This window comes from Triplophysa rosa, linkage group LG21 (genome assembly GCF_024868665.1).
Source record: "Triplophysa rosa linkage group LG21, Trosa_1v2, whole genome shotgun sequence".
In the NCBI taxonomy this organism is placed as follows: domain Eukaryota; kingdom Metazoa; phylum Chordata; class Actinopteri; order Cypriniformes; family Nemacheilidae; genus Triplophysa; species Triplophysa rosa.
In genome coordinates, this window is record NC_079910.1 from 10937622 (window position 1) to 10963412 (window position 25791).

At 39.2% G+C, this 25791-nt stretch overlaps 2 protein-coding genes across 15 annotated transcripts in view; both read right to left on the minus strand.

The window, feature by feature from the left end:
- Positions 1–11752, minus strand: part of ubr4 (ubiquitin protein ligase E3 component n-recognin 4) — a 45102-nt gene extending 33350 nt beyond the window's left edge. For 9 of the 14 annotated variants that reach the window (XM_057362945.1, XM_057362943.1, XM_057362949.1 and 6 more), the window contains exons 1-19: positions 11623–11752; positions 9526–9623; positions 9307–9410; positions 9073–9202; positions 6313–6452; positions 6122–6224; positions 5859–6000; positions 5648–5772; positions 5450–5574; positions 5308–5367; positions 5034–5224; positions 4778–4877; positions 4552–4689; positions 4343–4460; positions 2570–2611; positions 2202–2389; positions 1636–1792; positions 382–467; positions 116–285 (exon numbers count right to left, since the gene is read on the minus strand). In XM_057362945.1, the coding sequence (XP_057218928.1) occupies positions 116–285; positions 382–467; positions 1636–1792; positions 2202–2389; positions 2570–2611; positions 4343–4460; positions 4552–4689; positions 4778–4877; positions 5034–5224; positions 5308–5367; positions 5450–5574; positions 5648–5772; positions 5859–6000; positions 6122–6224; positions 6313–6452; positions 9073–9202; positions 9307–9410; positions 9526–9623; positions 11623–11747 (2342 nt within the window). In that variant the 5' untranslated portion in view covers positions 11748–11752. The remainder of the gene's footprint in view (positions 1–115; positions 286–381; positions 468–1635; positions 1793–2201; positions 2390–2569; positions 2612–4342; positions 4461–4551; positions 4690–4777; positions 4878–5033; positions 5225–5307; positions 5368–5449; positions 5575–5647; positions 5773–5858; positions 6001–6121; positions 6225–6312; positions 6453–9072; positions 9203–9306; positions 9411–9525; positions 9624–11622) is intronic. The other 5 variants (XM_057362953.1, XM_057362951.1, XM_057362952.1 and 2 more) reach the window with 2 other exon arrangements.
- Positions 11753–12068: 316 nt separating this feature from the next.
- Positions 12069–20035, minus strand: emc1 (ER membrane protein complex subunit 1). The gene is made up of 22 exons (XM_057362967.1): positions 19921–20035; positions 19616–19743; positions 18520–18585; positions 18340–18433; positions 18114–18242; positions 17843–17969; positions 17511–17666; positions 17251–17418; positions 16688–16759; positions 16510–16608; positions 16333–16429; positions 16141–16257; positions 15369–15571; positions 15133–15282; positions 14838–14999; positions 14642–14761; positions 14363–14500; positions 14097–14270; positions 13766–13976; positions 13598–13682; positions 13391–13520; positions 12069–13290 (listed from the first exon to the last, which is right to left on the minus strand). Exons 1-22 carry the CDS (start codon positions 20010–20012, stop codon positions 13111–13113), a joined length of 2898 nt encoding a protein of 965 aa, XP_057218950.1. The 5' UTR covers positions 20013–20035; the 3' UTR covers positions 12069–13110.
- Between the last annotated feature and the right edge of the window lie 5756 nt (positions 20036–25791).

Below are 25791 nucleotides of genomic sequence, written 5' to 3' on the forward strand. Positions count from 1 at the left end.
ATCCATAATGTACGGCGAAAATACTGAGTTTTGAAAAACAATTTTTCAGTATTATCAAGATGCAAAAATTCCGAGTATGGAACACCATACTTGGCCTCACATCACTTTCGCTTACCTCTCCCAGACTTTCATGCATTCGGGAACATCGGGCTCCCCCTGCTGGCTGGCTTTATGCTGCCAGATCAGCAGTAACCTTGAGAGCACAGAGAGGGACTGAGGGTGGATATACATGGGCCACGGACCCTCAGAAAAGGGAGCAACACCCAACTGCTGAAGAAGAGTGTTCTGAAAACAAGTAAGACAGAACAAAAAGCATCACACACCTGGAAAAAAATATATGTGCTTACTGTAGGTTATGTTTGTAGCACATTCATTGGTTACCTGTAGGGTTGGAGAGGGAAGGTCTGATGTCACCAAAGAATGATTGAAGTGATACAGAGCTGAAGAAAACTCTTCATCAGAGGAACCTGGAAAAAACACAAGATGTCAATTGTCAAGTCAATCTCATAAAGGAAATCTAAAGATGACCGCATTGATAGATAGAATGTAATAGTCCTTTTAAGGGCTTTTCACACTTGAAATCCTTGACCCAGGGTTATTCTAAACCCCATGTAAACAGAATCCTGGGTTACCTGTTTCAGGTTTCACACTGCTTATAATTTACCAGTGGTTAAGTGATAACCCTGGGTATTCATAACCTGATGTTTCACACTGTACATCACTAAACCCTGGGTTAACATTCCTTTTTGCATATTTGCGGTGTCAACAGTCATGATTGGATAAATACTTCAGCGTCAAACTGACTGAATAAAAATAATGCGTGGTCACTTTAAATAACCGAATACCTTGTTGTTCCGCATCCGGGGAAAAATGACGCCTCGCAAATCCTTTTTGGCTGTTTTAAGCCTCCTAAGACGTTACCTTACTCAAATAAATAAAAAATTCAAAGGATCGTTTACACAGCGCATGGAGTTTGTGACTGTACACAGTTTGTGAAATGAGGAAAGTGCTGTTCAGTTTTTGAATGGGTGTCCGTTGCTAAGCATCTGGTCGTATCATTCTACCCCGCTTCGTTTCACACTGCACACGTTTGGCACCGCAATGCAGGGTTAACCCTGCTAAAGCGGTGCTAATCAGAGCAGGGTTTCATAACCCACAGGTAAAATGCAGGGATAACCCCGCTTCAAAAATTTGTTTACCCGGGGTTAAAAGCGGGGTTTAGAATGAAGATACCCCGGGGTTAAGCGCAGTGTGAAAAGCCCTTTACATTCCTATGTAATAGTCCTGTGGTGGAATGAACTGCCAGCCTCCACCCAAACTGCAGCATCCTTCACAATTTCAAAAAAACAACTCAAAACATACCTGTTCAGCATTAATTTGACTAACCAATAACTGTCTATGTATTGTGTCTACTAAAATAATTCTTGTTGTTCAGTCTCTCCTTTGCTTACTCCAGCTTTAATCCTCCTAGTAGCATGTAAACTAACAGTTCTGGTTAGCATGTTGACAAAATGTTATATGCTCTCCTACTTGTAAGTCGCTTTGGATAAAAGCGTCTGCCAAACGAATAAATGTAAATATAGTGGAATGAATTAATAGGAATGTAATAGTGTGCTGGTCATGTTTTTTTCTGACCTTTGACATCTTTGTCTATGTCTTTGATGATGCTGGCGAGGGTGGCCATGTGCTGCTCTGTGAGCGACACGCTCAAGTAGTTGCGAATAAAGTTGTTCCTTGAGTTCAGCATGGAGGTGGTGATAAAGTTGAGAATGCTGGAGGCCAAACTCAAGAACTGGGGGCAAAAAATATATATTTTTTAGCAGCTTTATGAACAATTTAACAGATAATTCCTGGTTATTTTCAACTTAAAGGTTTACCCAAAAATGAAAATTCTGTCTAACACAAGTTGTTCCAAATCTGTATAAATTTCTTTGTTCTGATAAATGTAGGAAAGCAAACAGTTTTGGGGCACTTTTGACAACCATTGCAATTTTTCTTACTATTGTAGTCAATGGTGGCCAAGAACTGTCTGGCTACAAGCATTCTTCCAAACAGCTTTCTCCGTGTTCAGCAGAACAAAGATATTTGGAACAAATCGAGGGTGAGTAAATGGTGACAGAATTTTTCTTTGTGGGTGAAATGTCCCTTAAATGTCATGTGTTTACATAAAATCAACCATAACAAACAGTATTAGGCCTCACCAACTCCGGATCTTTGCGACTAGCCAGGATGTTGCCGTTCTCTGCCGTGTTTAGCTTGCTGGGGCTCTTGAGTCTCGGGGATGTTTCCAGAGGGGGCAGAGGAGGAGGTGGTGGAGGTGCCACCTTCTCTTTACTGGGAGAAATGGTCTCCTCAAACCACAGTCCCAGGATGGGCTCGCTGTCGTCATCTAAAAAGCAAGTCGAGAACTGCATTCAACACCACATTTGATGTACTATACTGTATGTAAACAGAGATGCTGTTTCCATTAGTCATGGATTTATCTACTTAAGATCTTGTTACTATTTACAGCACAATAAACAGAAGCATAAGACACTACAAGTCTGACCTAAGACAGAGATCTTCTGACCTGAGAAACAAGCTGCTTTTGTCTTCTCCTGTCTTCTCTCTGCTGAAATAACGAACACTGTCACTAGCTGTGAAAGCTGCCGGGTCGGCGCAGTAAGCAGAGCATGCTTAGCGTGCCACAGTGCTCAGAAGCAGGAGGTAAACTGACCTGTGTCTGATCTATGGGGGTTTTTTCTGACTGCTGTCCTTCTACTACTGCGTGCAGTGCTCAGGAACTGTCTGAGAAAGTCCCTGAATCTTCTGAGCCCTGACACTAGCTCAGTAAACCTCAAGCAAACCCTGAACTCAGCTGCGTGGAAAATAACTCATGCTAATGATATATTAAAGGGGTCATATGACACGGCTAAAACGAATATTATCGTTTGTTTTAGATGTAATGCAATGTGTATACACGATTTAAGGTTTAAAAACGCTGTATTTTCCACATACCGTGCATGTTTGTATCTCCTCTTTGCCCCGCCTCTCTGAAACATGCAGATTTTTAACAAAGCTCATCGCTCTGAAAAGCGAGGTTTGCTATGATTGGCCAGTTAACCAATGCGTAGTGATTGGTCGAATACTGTAACGCCTCTTACCATATTTGGAACATCAGGTTCCAAAGCAATTGTACTGACAGGTGCGCCCACCTTACTTGCGTATACATTTGGGCGGTCTTAGTCAAATCATACCACGAACTGACGTAGATTTGTGGGGGTGTGGTTACACGAGGCGTTTCAGGCAGGTCTGGGTGAGCATTCGCTTTTAGATAGAATGCATCTTTTGTTCCGACACTTTAATTTTTGCAATTTTACTTGTCTAATACATGCATGGGCAACTTATAACACACCAAAGACACAGAAAGACCCTTATTCGCGCCATATGACCCCTTTAAATTTAGATGGCTGGGTGGATCTCTCAGATAAAATGCAAAGCACTAAATGACCAGAAGATGCTACAGATTCTTTTAAGACTAGTATGTTTTTCGTAAGGATTTGCTGTTGTGTCAGGTACTGATAATTGTAGTATTGACATCACCTACTGACATTTTTACTTTTGTAGTCATACGTCTCCACAGAATTACAAAAAAGAATGTATATACTGCATATAAATAAACCAAATATCCTTAAAGCTGCAATCTGTCATTTTTTTGGTTAAGTCAAAATCGAAATTTCTAGCATCAGTCAAGTAAGTACATCAGTCTAAAAACGTCTCTTTACCTTACCCCGATTCACAACGGTAAGCTTATAATGGATTAAATTGAGTTGTCAGATACAATTTCACAGAATATCATTTGACATTAACCCATGTAAAGATAAATACATAAAGTAACCTGCAATTTTGTGTTTTAACAGAGATGGTAATATTGAGGCAAAATTTACAGATTTGCAGCTTTATGTATTTTTTAGCATTGTGACATTTATTGCCAGGTAATAAGGAAACATTTTAAAAGCCCTAAAAAAACATGATTTTCTTAATGCAAAATATTAAAGATGTAATCCGTAACTTCTATAGTTCAATATAATCTGCTTGTTGAGCAAGAACAAAAAACAGTGTTCAAAACAGTCTCCTATAACACAACACAGATGGCAACAGAGAAGTAAAAGTTGCAGATTGCAGCTTTAAAACATGGACATATTTTTCTGAGATTCACCCAGCTAGACATCAATCTAACTGAAAGTTTGGACACTTCCCATGTCTTTCTTCCTTCTCCTCTCTATAACAAGCATTTCACATTTCAGGGGCTGTAGCTTTTATTAACAGGGGTAAACAGTAATACATGCAAAGTATTTGTTACCCTGGCTGCTGTCCTCCTCCGTGCTGCTGAAATCATCTTCATAATAAGTGTTGGAGTCTGTGGAGGCGCTGGCGTCGCTGCTAACCGAACCCTTCCTCTGTCTCTGGAGCACGCACGCCTGAATCCAGCAGAACCAGAGGCACCACATTCATTAACCATACCAGGCCACTTCCTCATTGCAATCAAGACCAAACCGTGAGTTCACATACCTTCTTATATGAGGTGGAGAGCAGTGTGAAGAGCAGGTTGGTGAGAGGGACAGAGTCAATGAGTCTCTGGACTCTCTGGATGGAGGTGCTTTGGGCCATGATGTTCAGCTCTGCAGGAGGTCCGTCGCTGGCCCAGCCCTGCAGGGGAGAGAAACCGTTCTGTTTGTATTTGCATTGTAAATATGGGTAGTTCAAAACAACATAAGCAAGTTGTGTTTGCTCTTACTCTGTGTAAAGCCTCTACTTGCAAGTCCTGGAACAGTGATGTAAGCAGCTTGATTGAGTGATTTGCTAGGATGACTGACAGGACCCCAAAACCTTGGTGCCTGGTGGGAAATAAAATGAGTTGCAATGGGTTCTTCTAAAAAGCATCACCACTGTTGATGTAATATATTTTAATGTGGGAGGAACAATGGAACATTTAGCTCAACTTTAGCTTTTGAACATTAGCTTAAAACAATCAATGGTAAAAGGCCTTTTACCCTTTCCCTGGGCCAAGTTTAGGAGATCCTGCTCCTTCCTTGGTTCGGGTGGCGATGTCTCGGACCCTCAGCGCTGCTAGGGGATCTTTCTCCTTTCCCTTATCGGCCAAGGCGGTGGGGCTCAGATTAAGTATCAGATACAGGCTGTTTAATAGGCACCAGGCGCCCAAAAGCTGAAAGTTCTGATAATGCTGTCGAAACGGAGTAAGATGTCAAATGTGGGCTATTCTTGCTAAAGCCAGTGGCTCTGTGACCAAGTCATATGTTCACCTACCTCCCCTCCAGCTCTACGGGAGTTACTGATGGCTTGTCCAATCATGTCATAGATTTCCAGCTGTTGAAAAGACCAAAGCACAACGTTTTGGCCACTGAAAGCCCAGACACTAAACTAGCAGATCTGAAAATATTCCACTCACGCATTTCTGCACGATGGTTGCAGCATCGTTTTCATATTCTTCCTCCTTGGAGCCAGTGGAGGCCGTGCGAAGCTGCAAGCCGCTACCCACCTGCAGTATTGCCATGCAAGTTGCCACGCTCACACCTAAAAAAAACACATATCTGAAGAAACCTGCATACATCTGCACTCCACAGCTTTTATTTTTCAGAAAACGCACCTGCATAGAGGCAACTCAGTGCTAACACAGTCACATCTAGTAGTCTCCCTGGAGTCAAAGGCTCTAGTACAGGCAAGGACAGTGTGTCCAAGGCCATGGTCACATCAATCACCAGGGAGTGAAAACTGTTTGGAAGAGGCAAGGTCAGCAGAGTCAATCCCACAGAGTTTGCAAGATGAATATGAAAAAACAAGCTCTGCAGATTCATTACCCATTTCGGACAGCCGTGGCATCTGCCACGGTGGCCGGCATTATGAAGAAAGAGTTGGCTGAGACTGCGTCCTGGAAGCGGTTGATATACCGCAAGAAGTAGGGAAGGTTGAGGCACACGCGCAGCAACTTCTCTGAGCCCCCTGCAATGATGCGAGATGACAGTACAGAATACAGCATAAACAAATACAGAATCCTGGCACAATTCCGTAAATTGAATCAAAAACCCTCCTTATTGTATAAGCATGTCGTATGGTGAATTACCTAACTCCTGTAAACTGGACACATTTTGAGAGATGAAGGCATTCGTCATTTTGGCTTGCGTTGCCTGATCTGTCGTTGTCTGTTCATCACACTCATTTTCACCCTGTGAAACACATGGCATGGTGTTTTCTTGTTTGCACATAGCATTTATTTACTCTATGTGATCTTAATGTCATCTTATATTCACTGACCTGCACGTGAGCAGTGGGCGAGGCCAGCACGCTGATGTCAGGGTTAAAAACTGAGGTCAGCTGACTGAAAAAGTTCATTTGGACTTCTTTATGTCGGAGTTCAGGGTTAACAGGGGAGGGAAGCTCCTTCTGGTCCTCCACTGTAAAACAGAAGCATGCAACACACTGTTCATGTAGTAGAATATCAACTAAAGAATCTTTCCTTCATAAACACCAATAAATAAAGGAGATCTTAACTCTCAGCAAAAACAGAACAAAGCTTCATTTTTACCAGGATGACATTCACACAAAAAGGGTCATACACTTGCATTGACTGGACTGAAGTGTGCCACTTAGAATTTACAGACTGAGCTAAGGGATGTTATCTCTGGGAAAAGTAGATCTCATGACTAACTTCCGATATTGCATTGTAGAAACGGGGTCATCATAATACCAGCATCTCAGTAATCAGTGCCAGTTACAATTTAAATATATTAATTTCATTATCAAAGCATAAAAAAACATTTGCTACTGAACCCAAGACCTAATATATAATTCCTAAAATAGCAAGCCCAGGTAACTATACGTTACAGCTGCGTTACATCGTTGCCGTTGTATCGTTTTATCATTTCAATTGTAAAAAGCGAAATAGCTTTGTCTGGATGCCTGGACATCAAACTGAAACGTGCCTGCGTGGAAAGTACTACCAAAGCCACTTCATGGAAAGCCTGCCACCTTAAGCTAAAAACTCGTAACGCCCAATGCTATCGCCGCACGGAACGCAGGTAGAGACTAGACACTGGATATGATTGGCTGAGGTGCCTCTCGTGATCGATGTTAACCTTTATGCTCCAATTGTAAGTATTACAGACCCATACATCTCCCTATCACAAGAAAATCTTTGGTACTACCAGCGAAAACAACCTCAGCATGGAGAGAGAAACGTATGCATTCTGTAGCTGGAAATACAATCATTATTTTGAGTTTATTTCTGTCAAAGGCAAGAACATTGTTGAAAAAAACAACCTGAAAGGGCAGTACAGCACGGTTAAACTTCTGGAGAAAGTAACGTCACCGGGCACGGAGAGCAATGTATCAACTTCTAGTGTCGAGTGCCAGGCTGCTATTAGCAAAATGTTATGCTGTCAGACTAGTTTTTGCTGCTCTAACTAACGCTGTTATATTTGTTAAATGACGAAGAAATCATCATAGAAATATGCAGAAGCACTAGTTAAGATATACAAGTTATAAGAAACTAAGGAGAGACTTTTTACATTATGGAGTATGCAGGTTTAGAAATACTAGTTAACATACGAAAAAATGTTTGAAATTAAAATGTTACAGAGTTTAATTATTATTATTATTTATGACACTCTTTAGTATGGAATAAGCAGAAAGAATGTATTAAAATAATTAAAGACGAGATATAGTAAAGTATGCACTTCCCAATAAAGTTTTTGAGGGGTGGGGGGTATGTAACGAGTAATGTAACGAGTAGTGTAACTAATTACTTTTGAAATAAATTAATCAGACCAGTAACTTGATTACTTTTAAAAGGAGTAATCAGTAATTTAATTACATTTCCAGAGTAACTTGCCCAACACTGGTAGTGGGTAATTCAAGTAAACACTAAAGACCTAAGAGTACAATTATTTGCTTGACATGCATGCTGCATATGCTTTATTTTAAAGAGTCCAAACAGTTTGTAACCAAATGAGCAGCAATAAAGTGACACTGCAGCGTGATGCTTCATTAATTCAAGTCTAGCAGATGTAGTAGTAAAGTGCACACATTTATAGTTACAGTCTGTGTCAAGCTTGGGCTGCATCAGCATTCTATGAGATTGCTATCAAATCGGTACTGAAAATGAATTACAGCATCCCTTTAAATAACACAAGGGTCACAATTAGACATGTGCCTGGTTAACCGCGGTTACCACCAAATCCTGCTGAAACCGAGCTGGCTGCGATAATGCAAGGTATCGTTTATTTTAATGATGCGTAGCTTGTCCGTGAAGCATGGCTCTGGGATCAGTAGAAATGCTGCTCGATCTAAAAGCAGAGCGAGTTTGAGTCGCTTATAACGTGCATTTAAAAAAGCAACACCCGTCAAACATGATCATTAAAAATATACTTTATTATCATAAAAATATCTGAGGAGGCTTGAGGATCAGTGTTGAAAACATGTCCTTAGGCATTTCCTACTACTACGTGTGTTATGGTCTTCTTCTGCAGTGCATATTTGGAGTTTCTGCACGAGAGCACCCTCTGTCTTTCGGATGTAGCAGCATTTTACCGTACTTCACTCACAAGTTGTGCATAAATCACGTGATATATATTTTCGATTAACCGGGCATATGTCTAGTCACAATATCAAGTAAAGCTTAAAAAAATGACAAACAAGAATGCTCTAAGGCCATCTACTGCTGCACTGATCTACAATGGACTGTCTCTTTAAATACAAGGCAACAGCAAGGCAAACATGAAAAGCCTACAAATGAAGCGGCACCCCTACTCAAGCCGTTTACTTCCAAACAGCTGTGTTGACATGACAAGCAAGGGCTGCATAATGAAGATGTGGCAAAACTTTTGTGCACCTCATCCCTATCCTGTAACACCAGGCACATGCTTTGTGAAATCACAGAGATCACTGCACCCAAAACATCACATCAAAACACCAAGCAGGATTTAACGCATTTGCGCAAGAAAACTCAAGCGAGATCAATGAACACAGGATAAATCATTTAAATCTTTAGGATAATCTGAAACAACCGGCTCTCACCATCCGAAAGGGTCTTGACAGTTTGGGGAAGTTTGGCAGACTTCATCATCGCAGTAAAGGTGATGATCTCTGTCCGATCCAATCGACTGCAGCCGGTACAAAGACCTTTTATTAATAAGATCAGGTGCTTCTGTTGAGAGGACGGGAAACAAACGTTAGCCTACAGTAAAACAGTTTAAAACAGATATACAACATGCATGACACAGCATGCGGCTTGAAAAAAGCATGTCTGACCTGTGAGACTGCACATGCTTCATCGGGGTTCTCCAGACGCAGCAATGAGAATTCAATCAATATTTTACAGGCTGCAGCTACAGACAGCAACTGATTTCTGGGGACTGAAATGGGGCAGAAATATGTCAGTTTAAATAAACGGGTAAAAAGTTATTTTTTAATAGCCTGGTACTGAAGTAGTTAGGTATTAAAAATAGCGAGTTTGAAAATTGTTCATACTTTGTCCACAAACTGTGGTGATGTAATGTGCAGATAGTGCCACAAAAGAAGAGTAGAATGGCTCATACTGTTTGTCATGGTGTAGAATCTCAGATTCACTATAAATAGGAGGAAAAAGAAGAGTTAAGCATTTCCCAGGTGCGATGGCACCTAGTTGTTCCATTTAGCGACCTACATGATTTACTGAGATACACATATAAAACTGTCCTGTGGTGATCATGTAACAGATGATCAACAACAAAAGCTGAAAAACAAATTCCATCGAAAGTTAAAACAACATATTGATATGATAAACTCACAGAACAGAAATCTATGATCTGACAGATTTAAAGTGATAGTTCACCCCAAAATTTTAATTCTGTCATCATTTACTCACCCTCTTGTCATTTCAAACATGTATGACTTTATAACTTATGCATGACACAAAAGAAGATAGTTTGAAGAATGTTGTTGTTAACCGGCACCCATTCACTTGCATTGGTTTTGTGCCCATTCTATAGAAGTGAATGGGTGCCGGCGATGTTCGGTTATCAACTTTCTTCAAAATATCTTCTTTTGTGTTTCGCAAAATAATGTCATACAGGTTTAAATGACAAGAGGGTGCGCAGATGATGACTGAATTTTCATTAGTGTGTGAACTATCCCTTGCTTAGTTCAACGCATGTCAAGAAGTGCTTAGTTCATGTGTAGCAACAACAAAATACAATTGCATAACATAAGCATTAAAATCTCCTTTAAAATCATCTTGAATATCAAAGTGTGTAGCGCAGTATCACCAAACTCTATTCTAAGGATAAAGACACAAGTGTGTTGTGTGCCATTTTACAGTTTCATGTTGGATGACACTAAACACAGTCACGTGAATATACACAACAGAAACCGATCCAAAAATCGAATTCATTATATGAATAACAATTAACCTCAGTTCAAATTAAAAACAATTTATGATTAAATAACAACAGGCAGGTTTAACCCAATTCATATGGGCAGTTTAACTCATTATCAGTCGTGGTACTTTCATTTTCGACTCATCAAGATGCTGGTTAAATAAAGACGACTATTAAAATAGTTATATAAATCACAACGTTTATTTTTCATTCAGTTATAACAGTTCCTGTAGTGAGAAATTCGCAGCTAGTCAGGCAATCGATCATTTCCGCAATAAGTTAAATGACAGTGACTGTGAAGTGTCAAAAACGAAACTTGGATGGCGGTGAGCATTTGTTGTAAGACAAAGACATGATATCGAAAAGCTACAAGTAACGCTGCAACAGAGCATAACAAGGGATGTTGATGTTTATTTAACAAAAATTCATAAATAACAAGCCAACAACAACACTAGCACCAACTACTATGTCATAGCTTGCTAGCTAGCTATCTGCCACACCTCCCTTTTCGCTTTTAATAAAACTGACTGTCATTAAAATTTTAAATAATATGTTGCTAATGTGGTTATTACTGACGTACAACGGAATATTTAAATGCATGACAATTTAAAGGGACGCTGCTCTTGACAAGAGCTAATAGTTGTTGGCAGGCTAACTAGCTATGGTGTAGGTTAATCGAGGGAACAAGCTTATTCAATTTATTCACTACCAACACAAATACAAAGTCGTTTAATTGAGTGGTGGGTGTCGCCAGGTTATCTATTCGGGTCTATTACATTCTTAAAATGTAAACTAGACTGGTTAACGTTATATGCATGCAAAGTGGAATCTCTAGCCTGATGATGAAGCAGAATCTGATGTTTCTGCTAACGTTACTGTAAATGCACAGTAACACTACGGCCGTGTGTCAAAACCTTGGGCGCTGCCTACGTATACAGCATTTTTAGGCAGCGAATGCTCGTTTGGCACATTCAAATGCCCTTTATTTGGCTACCGAAAGCATGAAAGACAACATATTCGGCAACACGAGCCAGCGTAATGTTTCAAACGCACACATCGTTTGCAAAAAGCTGTGAAGGTAACTTTAGGCAGGTAGCTATGTTTTATGACACATCCTCAGAGCAACCATAGCATTACAGCTAATGCGGAGTCACTCAACACTATTTCACTCCTGCGCGGCAACAAGTCAACAAACAAGTCCTGGCCTGACCTGTTTATGATGGATCCTATAAGCTGAGGTAGCTCTTTCGTTTCGAAAGCCGTGTAGGACGCTGATAAAAGTGGCCGTACGGCGGCGGTCCACTCAGGTTCTCCATCTCCTCCACTCGACGCCATCTTGAGATTCTTCTGAATTAGAAGCTAGGAGCGGAAATGAGGTTAATCATCAGGCACCAAATAACAGGAAGTGTAGTCAGAAATAAACATGAAAAGTCTAGTGTGCGGTAACGTTGATAAAGGACATGTAGTTATATTGATACACATGCTGTGGTCATGAAAGAAAATTCAGCGCTTTCAGGTAAATTTGACTTTCTAATCAATTTACAAAGCTAGCTAATAGTATCATAAATCTAAAACAATACAAAATAGCAGCAACCAAAATACATTTGACTAGTATTTTGCAACTGGAGTTTTTATAGTTTCAATAAAATTCAAGAGTCAACAATTAAGAATGGGCCATCTTTATTATTGGTTAAAGGGGAAAAACAAATAAATTAATGCAGAAACAGCAGATTTGACACCAATTCAATTGTCCATCCTGGTGTTACAAATATCATTAAACGATTTTTCTGACATCATTTAATTTCCAGCAGAGGAAATTTCTTGCGAAATTGTTAAAGCATATAAACAGGCATGTAATTTACCAAATCAAACAAAAGGAGTGGACACATTTGACATTAGTAAATCATAAAGGATCTGTAACAAGAACAAGACAAAATCAAAGTATGATATGGCATATTAGGATCAAGTAAGAAAATCGGCTTCAAACCATCCAGTGCATGTGACATACCACAAAATAACTATAAAAGACTATCCAAATGGTTAAGAACCTTCATTAATGTACAAGAGAAAACAATCCAAGCATCTTCTGAAATTTCAGTTCTTATGTGCACTTGTATTTGCCCAGTAAAACCCTTGCCACACAACCCTGTACATTAGTTAATACATTTCCTAAGAGTTTAATTATTTATTTATTTATATCTATTCAAAATCCAATCACTTCACTGGATGGCGTCCCTTTGCAATTAACTCATCAATATTCATTCTGAAAATACACCTAATCCATCCATCAAGCCTCCCAATAAGCAGACTCATCGCACCATGAAATGTTAAAGTAAAACATATACAGAGGGGCATCCGAGATGTTTTGTTTCTAATTATGTTATATCTTGCAAGTCTACTAAAATCATGTTACCTCGAAAGGCACAATAAATAAACAAATTAGACAGTCAACTGTTGGGGGGAGGGGATGACCTACATCATTACGTCTCTCTGAATAGGGAAAAACTATCATGGCCTTCTATGCACTTACACTCAAATGACCACAAGATCTCCAAGACAGCTGGTTGCAAAAAATACACCAAACTTATCAAATGATCTTGCAGTCTTGACATGGTCACCAGCTTGTCTCCTGCCATCAATGTGTCAACCACATTGCAGTGAGGACGAGAGCGAAGTCAATAGGCCATTAGGATGAGTCTTATCGCCACGCCCTGTTGAGAAGTTTCACTTCCGCTAGACGTTTGCTAATCATGGTAGCAAAGAAGAGACCAAAGAGTACACTGCTGATCAGTACATAGTCATAATCATCCTTAAGGACATCGAACTGCTTGGAGGGAAACACTCTGGTCTGGTAGATGTCAAGGCCATATGCAACCACCTACAGCGTAGAAGAAAAAGTCATTGTTGAGCCACACTAAATGGCACATTTCATTTAATAATAACATCATGACATAATATGCATATTCAAAAAATCTTACCAAACAAGTAGACTCCAAGCCAGAGGGGGCAGTGTGAATACCTCTTACTCTTGATACGGTTTGGTTGTAGTTTATAAACCATTCTGTACGAATGGGCATTTCTGGAGCATATGGTATGAGATTTTCCTCCCTAAATAGCGAGATATTGTTCAAGATCAATGATGTTATTTTTATGAATCACAACATAATTATTAGTTAAAAACTTACCGAGTCTGTTCCGAGACCACCTCTGGTCTTCGTGGGTCCAGGAACAGCTTTGGTAAGGATAAAATGCTGCCTGAAGGCAACCCCACTGTAACAATACAAGAAGATTTTATAATTTCTCATATCCCCAACACAGACTTATAATATAAATTTCTTATGCACTTTACTAACCCAGAAGATGGCGGCTGGTGATGCCTTTCTCTGTAAGTGTGGCCTCCAAGGTGCTTATACCAGCAGGAAAGATGTACGACTGCTGTAGCACCTGAGGTGGACGTGGTCTGTCCAGCGAGCTAAACACTGTGCTGTTATACAGCTCGGCTCCCTCAAAGAGCTCCAATACAGAAAACTCATTCCTACGAAACTTGGAGTTCCAGTACACATACTAAAGAGAAGAGCACACAAAACACACTGTTGCATTCTGAACTGGCCAACTTTATTTTCTATATCCGTAATAACGCTGTAGGAGTATGTTTAAACGAGATGGATTAGCTTGTATACTAACCACCACCCAGTTTTCTGAGTGCACAAAGTGAACAGGTCCTCTGGCTTTCCTCTGCACTGCCTCATGCACAATACGACCGGTCACACCGTCAATCAGGAATATTCCAACAAAGCTACGCTCCTGATGGGTGTCTGTGCTCTCCGTCACCACAGCCAGGAGATTAGGGTTCAAGTACTGCCGACAAACAAAATTAGATAGAATATATGATTAATGAAAGGACTTGTCCTCATTAGGCCTATAAGAATAGTGGAAAACACAGACTGTACCTTGTAGAGCACACTTCGATCACCCATCACTCTGCCCTGGGAATGAACATGCTCATTCCCACGCTTTCCTTTGACAGCCACGATCTTCTGCACCTCAGTGGGGATGACCACCTCCCAGATCAACTCTGTAGACAAATCCTGAAGAAAAAATCCCAAAACAATTGTTACAGGAGTGACAATATTTTTATTATTTTAATGAAAATTGGACATTTGAACTCTCATGAAAAAAGCACCATCAATAATGCTTATGTTTGCGAGGGGGTGTAAATGGATGGTAACCTTGCGCAGGCGAAAACCCGACAGCTTGCCCTGACTGGAGTCCACTAGATAGAAGTATATTGAGGATGCTGTGTCCTGAAGCTGCTGAAGGATGTTTTTAGTTGATGGAAAAGCAGTGACCTGTAAAGGACAAGAGAAGGTACAGATCACATTCTCAAAGATATACCGATCACCTGTCGGAAGAACAGAGACCTACCTTATACTGATCATCAATAAGTAGTAGAACTTTAGCATAGTCCTGGTCTATGATAGGTAGCAGCAGAGTCTGAAGGATTGGTCTGGGTAGGGCTGGAACACTGCTGTGACTCTTCTTTCCAAAAATGGGGTTAAAGACATGGAGGCTTGCAAGACCTATGTCCTATAAATACAATTGATGTTTTTCAGTTATTTAGCAAAAGTATGTTCCAAATTAAATCAGAGGGTTGTTTAATAAGCAATGTCGTAAAAAAGCACTGGGAATTAATGAAAGAGCGTGGATTTTACAACCTCACCTTATCTTTAATAAGAAGTGTGCACTGTGGAGGGTGAGGAAAGTGAGCAGTCGACCTCTGTACCATTAATTTGAAACCTGAGTTGGGCTGGATGTTTTCCAAATAGTGCCGCCACAAAATAGCTCCCGATTTACTGTCGATGCCAAAAAGCTATGTGTAAAAAACAAAAGTAATGTGTTAACTGACCACAACAACAACGGAAAATACAAAAGAGCAGATGCTTTTCCTGAACATACCTTGCCAGAGGCAGTGACCATCACCATCATTTTCTGCAGGTTGAACTCATCCCGAGACAGATTCTCTATGGTGACCTCATCGTTTTTCACACTGCTGCGGGGTTTCCGGGCATCGTAGAAGAGTTTCCAGAGATGGGCCAACCAGGCCTGTAGTAGGATGAACTGGGAGGACAGGCGCTTAAGCACCATGGGTAACAGCCCATCTGTAACCAAAAAGATAATTAGAAATTAGCAAACATAGCAAAGCAAGCAAACAACAAAATATATAAGACTGCCAAGTAACATTATATTAGTTAGAGTTTTGAGCAAATGCATAGTTTGAAAGTCAAAAGACTAAACATTTAAGCATGTTATAAAGAACCAAAGCAAAATAAAGAAGCTCACAACTTTACCTTGAATGGCTGGATCCAAGTGCAGCAAAAAAGGCAAAAGAAGAAATAAGGAAATAAATACAGACAGAAAGTGCAGAAAAGCTTCGACTACAGGACAGCTTGGTGAGACAGGCGTTTCAACATTCCACGCTTAGCAAGCAGAAGTAATTCATCCAACAACACAACAGCCACATAACAAACACTGAGTGAAGCAAGAAACTCCTAAGTTTAAGTAAAACCTGCTTGTAAATGTTTTACACTAAAAAAATCACTTTAACGCTTCTGATCTAGGTTTGCTCCATATTGACGGGATGAAATAATTAAGACAATAAGCAAGAAAGAATGCAACAAAGAAACAAGGATGTGTTGTATTCTGATTCCCGTTGATGCTTTAACTTTACCAGCTTTCTTTCCAAACTCTCCCTCCAGCTCAGCCTGTGTTCCAGTGAGTGGCAGATCAACCATCTCCATGGTGACCACATCAGCCAGGGCCTCCTCTCTCATCCAGACTACCCTGCCTGGGACAACAAAATGTTAACGAATATTAGTTTACCATCTAAGTGTGAAGTAACAATGTAAAGTGCCGTTCATACCAGGTTGCTGTAAAAACGTAAGCGTGTGATCTTCAGACTGCACCATAACTCTGTAGCCCACAGAGTCATCTTTCTTCAGAAAAGCATGGACGTATAACTGCAGAACATACAAGTTAATTAACATCAATTAACAACAATAATGATGGAAAAATCAGACATTTTGGAATTTGTGCTTACTTTGTTGGGCTTTCCTACATTAGGGTCCAAGTGGTAGATGATGGTGGTGTCTAGGTGTCTCCTGCCTGTGTCAGCACTGAACAGGTTGATACTGCAGGCCTTGAGTGAAAAAAATCAGCTTAAGGTTGAAGAACTGTATGAGAAACATTTCAGTGAAAAGTTTTGAAAGCTGACTCACAGTTTCATTCTTTGGTGACATCACTGCAGCAACCGTCTTCTCCCCAGTTGTGGCAAAAGCAACCAGATTGGACTGAAATACAAAGGAGATTTTAGAGAGGAATTCTAATAACTATTCCAATTTTTCTTTAAGCAATATTTCAGCCAAAAACGAAAGGTCTCCCATAATTTTCTCACTTTGATGCCATTCCAGATCTTTCTTCTTTAGCCGAACACAAGTAAAGACATAATAGACATAACATGTTGGGTCCCATGTAGAGACATATAGTTGGCTTCTTCATTTGTTTTCAGTTAAACAAAGTTAGTTAAGTTGTTTTCAGTTAAAGAAATACATCTGGGATGGCACGAAGGTAAGTAATTTATAAGACAAGTTTCAATTTGGGCAAAATTATTTTTTAACAATCCTGTTTTTTCTGCTAACATTCTGAATTTATTAGTAAAATTTAAAATGTTTTAAAAAAATGCCATTTGTTGAGTCATCACAGCAAAACCCTTAAAAACGGTTCTAGATTTCCAAACACATCCATTTTAGTACTTAGTTCTGTGTGCTGTATTAGTTCTTACTGGATTGAAGTCTCTGAGCGGAGCAATGAGGCCGTCTTTAAGCTGCAGCAGGATGTGATGATCTGGATTGAGCTGCAGGAAAAACTCAGCGAGAGGAGGCTGAGCAGGGTTTGGCTGAGTAGATGTCAGAACCGGCTGAAATCCTGAAGCCACCTCCAAATCCAGAGTCTTTGAAAAAGAAGAGTTTCCAATTAAATTACAGATCAATACAGAAAAATGAAGAAGCAATGTATGTTATTAATAAATATAGTGACATGCACCTGAAGGTGGATCTGTTTCATTTCCTTCTGTTCCACAGACTGCAGTGGTAGTGTATACAGAGACTGTGTGATCTGATCCACACACAAGAGGATCCCTGAGCTAATAACTGCACAACTGCTCTCCAGGCTTGACATCCATGCAGCTTGAATTGATTTCTGAGTGACAAATATGTAATGGGAAAAGATCATATAATTTAATTTACACATAATCTGACTCAGACAGACCACAATCTCTCATCACATTGGACTTTGTATGACTGCTGATGTTACACAATAAGGAAAAATATTTGTGCATTACTATATTAATGTTCATTGCATACAGAAAGCAATACCTTATTCATGATTTCCCCGTCTTCAATTTTGTATTCAACAATAACAACATGAGAGTTTGGGACAAGTCCCAAAACAAACACCAGTCCATTTCCTTCGGAATAAATTGTTTGATACTGAACAGTGTCACTGTAGGATAAAAAGAGATGAAACAACTAAGACACAAAGTTTTATATTTATTGTAGCATAAGAGTATGTTGGGTCATACCGATCGTTCCTAGTAATAATCGACTAAAGAATATTTTGCTATGATCAATTTAAAGATCTTTTCACCTGTCAGGCAGGTTTTCCACCCATATCTGGCCACCGCTGGAGAGGTCATGAAGAGAGATTGCTGTTTTTTTGAGCACAGCAACATACTTGACAAGGTCCTGAACTCCAACTAAGGCAGCAGCCTTAAAGCTGTGTTTAAACAATGAAACCAACAGCATTATCTAACCATTCAAATTTAAAAAAATACATTTGATTGTAATTGAATTAAAGATGAACATTATATAACCTTCCAGTATCAAGCACTGTCTCCCACTTCAAGCCACCAACTGTAGTCTCCCAGGAGCGAAGCAGACGCCCGTTCCCAACAACTACAACAGCATCTAAGAGATGGCAAGTGCAAAGGCGAAAATAAAAACAATGCCTATTGCCTTTCTCAACAAATACAAGCTTTATAGCACATACTTACCTTGTCCATACATAAGAAGTGAATCAAGGTGGCCCTCTGGTCCAGTCTTATCCAAATGACGCCAGACTGCAAGAACCAAAAGCGGGTATTATTATTATAAACCCCTTATAACAGAAGTTGTTATTGCAGTCTAAGAAGGTAAAATACTACTCCTAAATTCTTCTATCATAGGATAAGATAATGTCAGCAATGTTAGACCCGCAAAAGTGTGTACAGCAGGGCCGGCGCCAAGGGGGGGTCACTCGCGGGCCATGCCCCCCACGGGTTTAAATTCATGTAATACATACTGGAAATAATTAATAAAACGTTTTAACGTTTAAATAATTTTAAACAAAGTGGAAATGAAAATGGTAGCCTAGCCTACGTGTTTACTTTGTAAAAAAGATTAATCTAGTCCGGTTGTTGTGATGATGCGTCATTACGCAGTGTATTAATGTATGTAACGTTATACGTGTGGAGGGAAACAGCTAGCAATTAGCAAAGTTACAGACGCTCGATGCTCCACAAACGGAAGGCTCAGTTAGTTCAGCTTTGGAAAAGGAAAATTTACAACCGAATGGAAGGACAGTTTTAAGTTGGTTTAATGTTCGCACGCGAAGCCTTTAGCTTTTTTAAAAGGTACGTGTTTCATTACTTTTAGCAAGCCTTGGTGCGAAGGAGCATTATATCACAGCACAAGTTATAATTGTCAACCTGCTGTTTTTGTTGCGACTGTGTGTGGTAATATTGTTTAATTTGTGTTATTCTTGTTCACTTGAACGGAAAATAGCACCCTGCACGAGTTGTAAGTGTGCCCTTGCACAGATGTGGTAGTTTTGACTTTTTTTGTATTAATAATGCTGATTGTGAGCCACTTGCCCCCCTGTTAGTCGTGGTCTGGCGCCGACTCTGGTGTACAGTAATACACTTGTGCCATTCGTAACAAGAGTTAATTTACATTTTGTAGACACATAGTTAAAGAAAACAAAAATGTATAATTAAAACTACATTTTGTTTTATTGCAACATTACAAGGACATCAGAGGAATAAACTAAAACGCATTAATGCAATCATCTTCTGTGAGGCTGCAAATAGACGGAGGAGCGTGAACACTTACACAGGTCGCCTGTCCTAGAATTGAGGGAAGCAAACACGTTCTTGTCAGTTGCCACCAAGAGTTTTTTGGACGCTTGAGAATGAGTATCGAACAAGGCAAAACGCACTTTGCCGATAAACTGTTGCCTCCTGAAAGAAAACGCAGTGTTTAATGACAAATTATCTATGAATGACTAGCAATGGATATCAGCCTGGTGCAGCTGACACCAGTCTGATTGAAGTGCCGGGTTCTGTAACGGCCGCAGAAGTCACACACAGTACACAAAATGTAAACACAACACATAGGTGTAAAGTCCGATAACATACCAATCAAACTTTCCAACTTGATCTTCAAATACCGCAGACGCAGTAAATAATAAAGACACAGATATTGCTAATCTGACTCCAAGCCAAGCCATTGCTGCAAAGGAATAATTCCCACAATGCCGTGCGGCAAAGGACCCGAACAGCTAACTGTTAAAACAAACAAACAATGTAAATGTATTATTTTCATCGTATAGGATGTTTTATTTCAGTATACAAAAAATATATAGTAAAGGTCATCTATATTACATATTTTAGAGGGCTTGAGCGTCTGCTCCAACATTTATGATCAGGCACTCGCGCGCGTTACCTATAGACAGTAGGCTTTTTAAACGTTCACCTGTTCTACTTGTTCTCTTGCGTGTCTTGTTTAGGATATCATTTGCTTCGGTAAACAACGTATATTCATTAAGGTTTAAAATATTTGTCCTGATTGAAAATGTTAGTGCGTTTATAATTTACAGTTAGTTTACAGTTCAGTGCTCCTAAAGTACGGTTAATGCCGTTAGATGGCAGCAAATAGCTACAAAAATGCTTTCACTGCTTACAGCGTTTTAGTTCACTTTTAGGCAGGTGTATTTGGGTTTCTCAGTATTTGTTTAAGTATACTTGTGTTTTGTTTGTTTTGATAAAGTTATTTCTAAAATAATTTACAAAGCAATTGATTCAACTCTACTTTTCTTTTTATTCTGCATAACATGTTTGTTTACAATTAATACGTTTGCAATGTAGTGTTAATGAGCCAAAACGTAAGATATAATAATTTAATTTAATAAATATTTGCACAGGATGGATTGGACGATCATTTATCTACATCTTTTCAAATAAATTTGCACATCATTACAAAAACCTTTCACAAGATTTCAAAGGTATGTGCCCACCACCCCTGCTCTATGTATGCTACACTATAAATGTGATCAGTTTGCATAAACGTTCACAAGAACTTCTTCAGGCACTTGATCCTACTCATCCTTTTTTATAGAGTATCAATGAAATAGACTGAACATTCGCACTTGGATGTGTTGTCAGATTTTGGGACATGCACAAGAATAGAATATTCACATGAATTCTGAATAGAATTCACATTAAATGAGCCTAGACCATTATTTTGTCATTGTCCTTAAGGCCAAATGTTTGCCCAGTACAAGAGACAGCTGAGAAACAGCCTTTCACACGTATGGTAAAGGTGTGTAGGCAAAGCAGCACAGATCAGGCATGGGGTATGCACTATGAGAGGAGGTAAGTGTTCATTTGATTAAAGTGATTGAACGACATATTAAAGAACCAGTGCATCTTTGGATCTTTATTTTGCTTCTACATATCCTAAAACAACTATAGCCTTATAGTGTTCACTGTGCAATTTATAAAGTGTGCATTTGATAAGAAATTAGGCATTCTTCGTTCACAATTAAGGTGTTGACATGAACAATTTTACCAACATTTTAGTAGTTTTTTGAAAGTCTACCCCAGACTTGCTGTAGCGTTACAAAACAGAGTTTTCTCTGTCCCGGGACACATAGTGAGAGACACTATCAATAGCCTTTACCCAAACAGCCATTTCTCAATGGCACACCTTTCAGAGCTGGCCAACTTCTATCCTCTTTTGAGAATGGGCAGAGGGCAGAGAAAGACAGCAGTTGGAAACTGATCCTATTGTTGAGAGACGATGGTTATTAAGGGTCTCGGATGCTTCAGGATTCAAAAGGAAGCTCACGGCTCCCAAAGCCATCAACCCCTCTGCAATTATGGAAGATTGTTGAATAGCCCTCATGGAACAGACACTGAACATGCCAAATGTTGCCATTGCACCGAACAAATGCTGAACTAATTGGGGTTTAGGGCAATCAGGTTTTTTACAAAATGCCCTCAGATTGGCTCCAAAGCTCTTTATAATATACAATGAAGAACAAAGTTTCCATGTTGTTTGATTGAATTTGCTTGTTTTACAGTAATCACATCTTTTTGCAGGACTGCCTGCTACATAGGCTACAGACAGGTCTTCAAACATAACTTCAAGACAACATACAAATGCTGTCCTGGATGGTCTCAGCTGGATGGAGAGGCAGGCTGCCTTCAACGTAAGTGTTGCACACTCAGTTCTGACTGATAACACATCTGAACGTAAAACTGTGGAGTACATTACTGGCTTAGATTATGATTAATGACATCCCTTACTTCCCACCGTCTCAGTGAGAGGAATTTTGGCTTTGTTGCCACAGTTGATCACATATAGGCTTTTTATCAGATACTCATTTTAAGAGCAGAAACATATAAATAAGGAATCAAGAAGTTCCAATATGTGTAGTTTACTAAATCCATTGGCACGTGTGAATTAAAATACTTAAGCTCATTCAATGTAAAGGGGCTTTAAAATTCTGTAGAACAGTATTCAGTCCAGTATACTGTTTTCTGTTTCAGTTAATGTACACTTTTCTTTGGGGCGAGATTAAATTTGCTTTGATGGACTTCTAACCCCTGTTATCAGAATGTGTGAAGTCATCCTAAACAGCTTGTTACTTAATTTTTGCATCCTTTGGATTTCTCAGTCTGCACATTGTGCTTTACTCATTTTGCTAAATTGCTTAGTATTACCTCCAGGTGCATCACTAGAACATAACCACTCTAAGGTCTAAGCAGGGCTGATGGTGCAGTTAAACCTCTCTTCTTACACAACAGGCCCTGTGTTCCCTTATGAAAAGTTCTGTGAAAGTGCATGTGAGAATAAAGTCCTGGAACACAGTCAGGGCTCCCTGTGAAGTGATTTAGAGCGGGTCTCTGGAGGGTTCGCGGGTCCTTCTGCACAGCTGCATTGTCTGTGTGGGTGGGAAAATCTAGCAGGTTACCAAAGACCTGCTGGCTGCTGCAGAAATGTTAGATGGGGTAACAGCCTGCTGTGTCCCGAGCCCAAGGATTAAAAAGCCAACTATGCGCACACACATGCTGCCGGAAGAATATTATAATATTTAGAAAATTACACACTGACACTAATCAGAAACGTAACTAGTGGTGATATAGGAAAAAACAATGAGACAGGAGAACATAATATGAGACAGGAAAACATAAGGATGTTGATCTTTGTTCTTAAATCCAAAACCATGTGTGGTACGGTCTCTACTGTAATGGGTCAAATTCTAGATCACTCGTTTAGAAAGTGTAGTTTAGAAAGTAACACTTTAGACATTTAAATAACAACTCTGCTGCTGTTTTAGATGAAGGTTTCTAAAACTGTCATGCTTGCTTCCAACCTCCAGCTTGCATGTTTTGGACAGTTCCTTAAAACAACGGAATAAAAAATTGTAAGGTCAGAAAGATGCATTCTGAGCAACAACACCTGCCTGTTGTTGTGAAAGACTCAGTGAATGTGTAATGGAATGAACCTGTCAAATTTCTATATTTTCTGATAGAAATGTGCAAGTTGTTGGCCTGTGCAAAACTTATAACACACTAGTCAGAAGAGCTGAAAAATAGTTTTGAGGATCAGAGTTGAGGAGAGTTTGGTATAGATCGTGCAGCTGCAGTATTCTATCACATATCAGACATCAGACAGACATCGTCACACTGCAAGATAAGTTTTGGCTACATGTCAGAAAGGATCATCAACAACTGGCCAATAGTAAATCCCAAAATCCCAGTTCTCATGTTTGCCAAGTGCTTAATCAAGAATCATGCTGCTTTTGTGTCTTTTCTTGTCCATTTGTCTCGAAGAACATTTGAGATTTGTGTTCTTCAGGTGGTAGTGCAACAAAAGCCCTTTTTAAAAAAACTATGGAATTACTGTTTCGTTTATGAGGTACAGGAATTCAATCTGTATGTGATAATTCATGACACTGTAAGGCAAGACCTATATGAGGCATGTAATAGGTTTTGTCATGTTTGGAAATTTTTCACAAATATTTTAAAGCTTGACACGCTGTTCAGTTACTTAAAACACAAGCTTCAGTAACTCATTTAACTTTGACTCTAAGTGATTAGAATGCTAATATCATTCTTCAACTGAAAGACATGAAAATTACATTATGAGCTTTCTTACATCAAGAAAATGTTTGAATTTTGAGACAAATTAGATGAAACTTTTACATTACATTACTGCTTTTTTGCTCTGTAGCTTCACCTAAGCCAGAAGTCGAATGTGTAACTGTTCTGAAAAGATCTGTAAGCTCGTCCAGAACACACACCAAGTACTAAGTTCACACCATGACTTTTTTAGGTATACTTTTCAGGTAAATCCAATAGAGAATACAAGAAATAAGGAAGGCATCCATGGGACAGTATATTAATAAAGCATAGTAGAAATTCACATTTACATGTGGCAGACACTTTTATCCAAAGCGACTTACAAATGAGGCAGAATTGAATTCTTTCATGATCTTATTCGTTTTCTTTGGGTCTTGTGTAGCAGCACATATACATAACATATCAGCGTGTGGTGCCCAAGACTGTCAGGTATGATCTTGATGTGGTGCCCTCAAGAGACATAGTGAAATGTACATAAAAAGCTGTGAATGTAATTTGTAATGGACATTATTATGAAAGTGATGCTTTGTCTCTTGTGTTATTTTCAATGACCTATGCTGAACTAATGGTTTTAACATTCTGGTGCTTGAGGTTGTTTAAAATTTGGGCTTTGAATTTGGAAAATGTCTGGTATGACATTTTCTAAAGAGTTGGTTCAGGTGCAGTGGTGTACTGGATGAAGTAAACTTTTAGTGGTTTGAGTCCTTGCATCAGCTTATATTGATACAAGTATACTTGAGTAAAGAGCACTTTTAAATTTTCTGTGCCCATGTGGGCAAAAGATCACAGGAGCCCTGTATAAACTGAGACTTATCTCACCAAATTCACTTTGTTGTTTATAGATCAGTTCTTTTGGGCAAATTCAGGCCCAGAAACTTTTTTAAAGCTCGGTTGTCGTGTTGAGAGCTTTATCAGTAGCTACACAAACACCCTGTCATTCCTGAAAGAGGTGGCCATCGGCCAGACTTCCTGAAGCACTTCAGCCTGCCTCATTTATCTCTATCAGCAGCAGCTCCCATTCTAAATATTTAGATAAGATCAGGACAGAGAACTGACAAGGAAATAATCAAAGCAAATATAATTAGATATGTAATGGCTCAGTTCAATTACTGAAGATGTCTTGGGCTGTGCTGTTGGTAGTAAACACATGTTCTGTTCATTAAACTGATATTGGCTTCTTTCCTGAATGACAATGAATCTCAGATGTGTGATTAGGCCAATTACTTAAAAGGTTTTGTTGTTGTAGTAGAACAAATCTTTTTAAGTTGTCAAGCTACTGGAAAATGCAACAAAAGTGATACCTAATCAGTGGGGCTGTTAGTTTGAGATGTTAAAGGAACAGTTCACCCAAATGAAAAGTCTGTCTTCATTTACTCACCCTTAAATTGTTCCAAATCTGAATGAATTTCTTTGTTCTGTTGAACACAGAGAAATATATTTGGAAGAATGCTTGTAACCAAACAGTTCTTGGCCACCATTGACTACCATAATAGGAAAAATGGCTTCATAAATTTCTTTGTTCTGTTGAACACAAAAGAAGATATTTTGAAGAATGTAGGAAAGCAAACAAGCTTAATACGCTGGGTAAAATAAAAGCATTAAAATGACATGTCAAAATTTAAGTTTACGTAAAACATATGAGCATATCAACTTGATGTATTTCTGGGTCAACATCTGCTTAACAAACAAAAAACATCACTTTTGATATTTAAAAATTACCATGGTTTTATTATAACCAAAACTGTAAGAACGAGATTTGTTTGATTTCACTAGCCATAGCCTCATTTATGTACACTGTAAAAAATTCCTGTTAATTACATGGAAATATAACAGCAAAATGCTGTTTTCGTTTAATAGCAG